The 7748-nt window shown below is 44.2% G+C and overlaps 1 protein-coding gene across 1 annotated transcript; it reads left to right on the top strand.

Moving 5' to 3' along the window:
* Positions 1 to 549: 549 nt before the first annotated feature.
* Positions 550 to 6331, top strand: xkr9 (XK, Kell blood group complex subunit-related family, member 9). The gene is made up of 5 exons (XM_010885983.3): positions 550 to 835; positions 1619 to 2166; positions 2637 to 2848; positions 4466 to 4548; positions 4748 to 6331. Exons 2-5 carry the CDS (start codon positions 1865 to 1867, stop codon positions 5309 to 5311), a joined length of 1161 nt encoding a protein of 386 aa, XP_010884285.1. The 5' UTR covers positions 550 to 835; positions 1619 to 1864; the 3' UTR covers positions 5312 to 6331.
* Positions 6332 to 7748: the final 1417 nt, after the last annotated feature.

Raw genomic sequence — 7748 nt, 5'->3', positions numbered from 1 at the left:
CTAGGGAGGTTTTACCTAGGTTTTGACAGTACTAGGGAGGTCTTTACAAGGATTTGACAGTACTAGGGAGGTTTTTCCTAGGTTTTGACAGTACTAGGGAGGTTTTCCTAGCACCGTTTATCAACTTTTGTTGTAGTTTGCTCCTTGTGGTTTCTAGGCTGAGTATCTGTACATTGAGCTTGATATGGAAATCTCCACTTTGCCTGATTCTTTTAGAATAGGACTAGACTGGCACAGATTATGCTTAGACCTGGACTACAAAATCAACCTCAGTGGAGAATCCCTACCTGCTTAATGTAAATCCACAAAACTGTCCCTTGGTGTATGTTGCAACACAATTTTAAGAATGAAGAATTACATCATGAGGTTAAACATCTCACCATGAGACTGGAATGTCCAGAATGCGTGTTTCCTTTGCGACGGTGCATTTGCTGCAGTGTGATAACATGTGAGTTGACGTGTGAGAATGGTGCGCTTCTGTGGTTGGACGTTTTTCTTTCTTTCCTTTTCCTTTTTTTCTTTGAGAATAGGGAACTTTGGCAAACGTTAATTCTTAGCGAAGGAGTCGCATGTATGCATTCACACACCCACACAGACACACAACCTCACACACCCATTTACTCTATTATGTCATATGATTGCTGCAGTGGGTGTTGGTAGTGATGTGGTCACATGACTTTCAATAAATGGGAGTGAAGTGGATCATTTAAGGGAGTCTGGATCAGGCAGACAGCAGATCTGTTGGGGGAGTCTGGATCAGGCAGACAGCAGATCTGTTGGGGGAGTCTGGATCAGGGACCGTGAAACAGGGGGGACAACCGACAGGGAATACAAGGTATGCTTAATTCCTAATTACATCATGTTTTTAATTTAACTCCTCTCTATGTACAGTATAGAGGCATACGTTCCAACAGGTAAAAGCAAAGGTTCACCTGACTGATAACAATGAATGTGGGACATGTTTCGTGTTGGAGTTACAGGTGAACAGAATTAGCGTCAGTATTGAGATGACATGATCAAGGCGAAGGCGATACAGGTTTTCTGTTCCACCTGATTTGCACCCAAAGTGTCTAGGTCCTGGTTAGCGGGGAAGAACAAAATGTTTTAGGAAATCATCCATATGAAAAAGCTGAGTTTTAACAGCATAGTTCACGGAAATGTTTAGCTTGAATGAAGCTGCTCCTTGCTACAACAGATTAAGTGTCCTGAATTGGAGTGCTGGGAGTTAACGTGCTGTGTGTGTGTGTGCGTGTGTGTAGTTAGGAGAAACACTCAATCAGCTGTATGTTATCATTATTTATGATGGTAGAAATGGTGGCAAAGGGTGCTGTGACAGGACACACAATCTGAGTTCAAGAAAAGTCATTCATGTATGCATTTTGTTCATTTAATACTTGTAGGTTGTTTAAAGATTATGAAAAAAGTCTACAACTTCATCACATTCACTGTCCTGCTCCACAATGTCAGATAAAGACACCAAATAAAAATGAAACAAAGTGATGAAGAATAAAGAATAATCGGTTGAGATATGGAGAGATTGAGGGCAAAAGAAAGAGAATGAAACGTAAAACATTAAACACTTAAATCTTTCATATTTTTTTCCCCTACTAATTTTCAGTGGATGATCTAGACAACTTACACATTCCAGGGAACGAAGTAGCTTTGGACATCTCAGACCTTTCTGGAAAAGTCCAGAAAGACCACAACTCCTTAAAGAATCTAAAACCAACCGACCAAGCTCAACCCACCACCCAGAAGATCTAGCTCCTGAGGGTCATCACTTCCATCATGCACTGATCCACTTACTATTAAGGAAACAAATCAAGTTAGGTTTCACTATTAATTTCTAAGCTGACCAAAAAATATGATTCAGACTGAGTCTGAATTCACCAAACTACGATGGTGGGTTACCATCCTCGGTCTGCTCTTCTACTTGGCGGACATTTTGACAGATGTAGCTTTATCAGTGAGCTTCTTCCGAGGAGAGTACCTTCTGTGGGCCGGACTGACTGTGCTGTTTGTGGTGGTCGGATCAATGGTCACACAGATCTTTAGCTACACCTGGTACAGAGACGACATGAGAAACACGCTGGTCCAAACAGGAACATACCAGAAGATGGGTGGGCTGGTTGGAATCCACGTCACACAGATGGGAATGTTCAACAGGTTTGTAGAGGTCTGAGGTGAAATGTCATGATGTCTGTCTGTTGGCATTTCATTAGATCTGTTGTTATGAACTAGCTGGTTCGAACACTGAATGCTGATTGGCTGAAAGCTGTGCTATGTGCGACATTGAAACTATGTGAGATTACATCACAACTATGATAAACACTCTGTTCTAATTCTGTAGCCGGTTTCTAACAGCAATAAGGCAGAGTTTTTGTGTTCTGCTGCTGCAGAAAACGCAATGTTTCTTTGAACACAATTATCAGTCACCTGAAAACAGAATGTCAGGCATCTCAAGTATGTTCCTTGGACCATCTGGTTACACCCTAGATCCAGAGTCAATGTCACAGTGGAGGCACTATTTCAATTAGTCAGCTAAACGGATTTCTGCACCCACAAGTTGTGTCTGTCTGTCAGTCGATTGGAACACCAACAGATCTGTCTTACTCCCCTCTCTCTGTCCCTGGCAGGTATTACTGGCTTTTGAGGATGGGGCACAGGGTGTTGTGGTCCAGACCACCCGTCCCTGTTGACGACTCCAGGGATTTCCACCTGCACCTGTTTGGCCAAGCAGCTGATCTGAGCATGCTCAAACTGTTTGAGACGTTCCTAGAAAGCAGCCCTCAACTCCTACTCCAGTTGTACATCATGCTGAGCAGCAATCACTGGTCCATGCTGCAGTGTGAGTGTGTGTGCACTGGATGTTGAGTGGCTGAGCAGCTGTCATTGGTCCATACTGCAGTGTGAGTGTATGTGCACTGGATGTTGAGTGGCTGAGCAGCTGTCATTGGTCCATGCTGCAGTGTGATGTGTATGCACTGGATGTTGAGTGGCTGAGCAGCTGTCATTGGTCCATACTGCAGTGTGAGTGTGTGTGCACTGGATGTTGAGTGGCTGAGCAGCTGTCATTGGTCCATGCTGCAGTGTGAGTGTATGTGCACTGGATGTTGAGTGGCTGAGCAGCTGTCATTGGTCCATGCTGCAGTGTGATGTGTATGCACTGGATGCTGAGTGGCTGAGCAGCTGTCATTGGTCCATACTGCAGTGTGAGTGTGTGTGCACTGGATGTTGAGTGGCTGAGCAGCTGTCATTGGTCCAAACTGCAGTGTGAGTGTGTATGCACTGGATGTTGAGTGGCTGAGCAGCTGTCATTGGTCCATACTGCAGTGTGATGTGTATGCACTGGATGTTGAGTGGCTGAGCAGCTGTCATTGGTCCATACTGCAGTGTGAGTGTGTATGCACTGGATGTTGAATGGTTGAAAGTGTGTGTGTGACTCTGCGGGCTGGGAGACAGTTACAGAATACGGCACATCATTATATTGATCGTTGTGCTCTCATTGTCTATGTGTGGAACACAGAAAACCACCTCCCCTACTTCGGCATTATACACAGAACATCTGATAGCTTTCTGTGGCTTTAGTGTGACACTAGAACCAAAATAGAACCACAACAGAACCACATACTCTCGTGTAGTGAATGTGACTGTCTTTCTACCACTACCTCAAACATGTCACCTCTCTGTCACAGGCCTTGTTCTCATGTCTGCCACTCACGTGTCTCCTTCTCATGTGTCTGCCTCTCATGTGTCTGCCTCTCACGTGTCTGTCTCTCATGTGTCTGCCTCCCATGTGTCTGCCTCTCATGTGTCTGCCTCTCACGTGTCTGTCTCTCATGTGTCTGCCTCCCATGTGTCTGTCTCTCACGTGTCTGCCTCTCATGTGTCTGCCTCTCACATGTCTGTCTCTCATGTGTCTGCCTCCCATGTGTCTGTCTCTCACGTGTCTGTCTCTCACGTGTCTGCCTCTCATGTGTCTGCCTCCCATGTGTCTGTCTCTCACGTGTCTGCCTCTCATGTGTCTGCCTCCCATGTGTCTGCCTCTCACGTGTCTGTCTCTCACGTGTCTGTCTCTCATGTGTCTGTCTCTCACGTGTCTGCCTCCCATGTGTCTGTCTCTCACGTGTCTGTCTCTCACGTGTCTGTCTCTCATGTGTCTGTCTCTCACGTGTCTGCCTCCCATGTGTCTGTCTCTCACGTGTCTGCCTCTCATGTGTCTGCCTCCCATGTGTCTGCCTCTCACGTGTCTGCCTCTCACGTGTCTGCCTCTCACGTGTCTGCCTCCCATGTGTCTGTCTCTCACGTGTCTGTCTCTCACGTGTCTGTCTCTCACGTGTCTGTCTCTCATGTGTCTGTTTCTCACGTGTCTGTCTCTCAGGTGTCTGTCTCTCACGTGTCTGTCTCTCATGTGTCTGCCTTTGAAGATCCTTCTCTCTCTCATTGCGTCCTCTGCTCCATCCAGGTGTCAGCATGGCCTTCTCATTGGTTAATATTGCCTGGGCTCTAGTTGACTATCGCAGGTGTCTTCGTCGCTCCTTGTCTAAGGTGATAACGCCCTTCTTGTGTAACAACTTGGGTCTACGACACAAACAAAATAAAAGTATGATGATATCTATTCTGTACATGAACTTATATCAGAATACTTTTATCATACATTGATGCTATAATCAACATATAATACAAAATACATAAATATATAAATACATGTTAGGATTTAGGCTAATAATAGTACGATTTCACCCAGGTCCGGGAGATGCCCTGTGGTTTCCCCACGCTGTTCTACTTCCTCTACAAGCTCTTCACCATCACCTCACACATCCTCTGCATCAGCCTCTTCCTGGTCGTCAGTCCGTTCAGCCTCCTGGGTCTGGCCGGCCTGGGCCTGGCTGGGACACTGTGGGCCTGTCAGGTCCAGACTGACTTCTGTAAATCTAAATCCCTGGAGGTGCTGTACAGGATAGTGGTGGGGATCATCCTCGTATTCACCTTCTTTAACGTGAAAGGGCAGAACACCAGGGGCCACATGTCTGTGTACTATCTGCTCTATGGGCTGGTGAACTTCTCCGGTCCCTGTCTGTTGATTCTGGTGAAGCCAGATATGGGGGCCAAGGAGTTCTTCTGGCCCATGACTGGGGTGATATTCGGAGGGACCCTTCTAGGGCTGGGCTGTCTGTGCCTGTTTTACAGCTGTCTTCATCCCACTGGGAACCCCATGGAGGCGGATGAGGTCGATGGATCCATGGACCAGGACGACGAAGCAGAGAAGCCAGAGACCCAGACGAGGATCAGGAGTTTCCTACAGCTTTAAGCCTCTTATTTAGCTTATTATTGTTTAACTTGTACTTTCAACAGACAATTTAAAATGCCACTCAGTGATACAAAAAAGTGGTTACTAATCACATTTCTTTAAGACGACCAATTTAAGCAATGTGCGGGGGAAATGTAACTGCTAAAACAAACTCTGGTTGGTGAGTCTGTTTCGTAAAACATACGAAGACATGCTATACCTACCTATTAGCTGTTGTAACCGACACATTTTATTCTTGGTGCTGTAGGATGTGGTCACTTTGCTGTAGGATATGGTCACTTTGCTTTAGGATGTGGTCACTTTGGCCTAATGTTATGTAGTCAGATAATATTCTCACACTGAGTTGCAGCTGACACACACACACACAAACAAACTTGACACTCCTTTCCAAAGCGAGCGAGAGACTTCCCCTTTGCTGGGAAGGTTTTGTTTACTTCTTGTGACGTCACATCATATGACTGTTCTCATGCACCCTTTGGGGATCAAAGTCCTCTCCCTCCTTATCTCCTCATCTCCTTTCCTTATCTCCTGCCCCAGTGAAGGAATTGAGCAGGTTAAAGTTGGTCCAGTACCCACAGCAGGAGAATGTAATGTAAAATATACCTCAGAGAATTCAAGATGTGCAACGCAAGTACAGTACACCAGGGGGCACTGTTGTCTCACATTTCAGGTCATTGCCACTGAACGTTCTGGCCTTCTAGAATAACGTGAAGAGGAAGATTCTGGTGTGGACTTACTTCTCGTGGACTCTTTTATCAACCTGGCAACAACTAACTTAAAGATTTATTTAATGACGAACTTTAGCTTTCCACAGTTCCTGATAGCTCTCCTGTGTCTCCATGGTTACCTATGTTAGTATTCATCAAGCAAATATAATGTATTTAACTGTAAAATGTTTAATAAACTATCTTCTCAATTGCTCTCCTTATCGAGATGAAAAATGGCATATGTGAAAACAAGCTCAGAAAAACCCAGTGCTGTTTGAGGACTTCCCATGCCAAATAAACACAACAAACCAGATTTAATTTAATTTACTTAATTTTTATTAACTCAACAGGATTTTAAAATGGTCCTCTTGGGGCCTTGGATGGGCAAGCAGTGGGTCCTTACTGCTGTATGAATTCCAAACTGTCCCACAGGTCTTTCAGCAAAAATCTCTATTCTATATTTTTCCTACTTAGCTGTGCAATAAAGCACAAAAATGCCAGGGGAAATACAAAGGAAATACATCCCAAAGTACAACCCCACTTCCAAAAAATTTAAAGAAAATCATAATGCAATAATGTGCAAATCATTTAAATACTATATTTAAAAGAATATAGTAAAAAAGACAAGATATCAAATGTTGAAACGGAGAAATGTTTATTGTTTCTTGAAAAATACATGCTCACTTTGAATTTGATGCCAGCAACACGCTGGGACAGGGGCTGGAAAAGTTGAGTAATGCAAAAAACTAAACCTGGTGGAACATCTAAAAACAATTTAGGTTAATTGGCAACAGGTCAGTAACATGATTGAGTGTAAAAAGAGCATTCCAGAGAGGATAAGTTTTTCAGAGGAAAAGATGGGGAAGGGTTCACCACTCTGTGAAAGATTGCGCAGGCAAATAGCGCAACAATTGAAGAATAACATTCTTATCATAAAATTGCAAAGAGTTAGGCGATCTCATCATTTACGGTACATAATATCATTAAAAGATTCATAGAATCCGGAGAATTCTTTGTACCCAAGGGACAAGACCGAATATTGGAGGGCTGTGATCTTCGGGGCTCTCAGACAGCACTGCATTAAAAACAGATACGATTCTGTAGTGGAAATCACTGCATGGGCTCAGGAACACTTCTTAAAACCACTGTCTGTGAACACAGTACATCATTGCATCCACAAATGCAAGTTAAAACTCTACCATGCAAAGAAGAAACACTGCCAACTTCTCTGGGCCCGAGCTCATTTAAGATGAACCGAGGTAAAGTGTAAAACTGTCCTGTAGTCTGACAAATCAAAATTTGAAATTATTTTTGGGAATTATGGACAGGGTGTCCTCTGCGCTAAAGAGGAGCGGTGCCATCTGTCTTTTTATCAGCACACAGTTCAAAAAGCCAGCATCTGAAATGGTATGGGGGTGCATTAGTGCACATGGCATGGGTGACTTGCACATCTGTGAAGGACCATTAATACTGAACAATATATACAGGTTTTGAAGCAACATATGCTGCCATCCAGACAAGATCTTTCTAAGGGAAGGTCTTACTTATTTCAGTAAGACAATGTCAAACCACATTCTGCACGTATTTTAACAGCATGGCTCCGTAGTAAGAGAGTCTGGGTGCTAAACTGGCGTGCCTGCAGTCCAGACCTGTCACCCATCGAAAACATTTGTTACATTACGAAACAAAAAATACGACAAAGGAGCCCCCAAACTGTTGAGCAGCTGAAA

The sequence above is a fragment of the Esox lucius genome, chromosome 21 (genome assembly GCF_011004845.1).
Source record: "Esox lucius isolate fEsoLuc1 chromosome 21, fEsoLuc1.pri, whole genome shotgun sequence".
NCBI lineage: Eukaryota > Metazoa > Chordata > Actinopteri > Esociformes > Esocidae > Esox > Esox lucius.
Note: the sequence above shows the minus strand (reverse complement) of the source record. Positions and strands in the feature narration are given on the sequence as shown.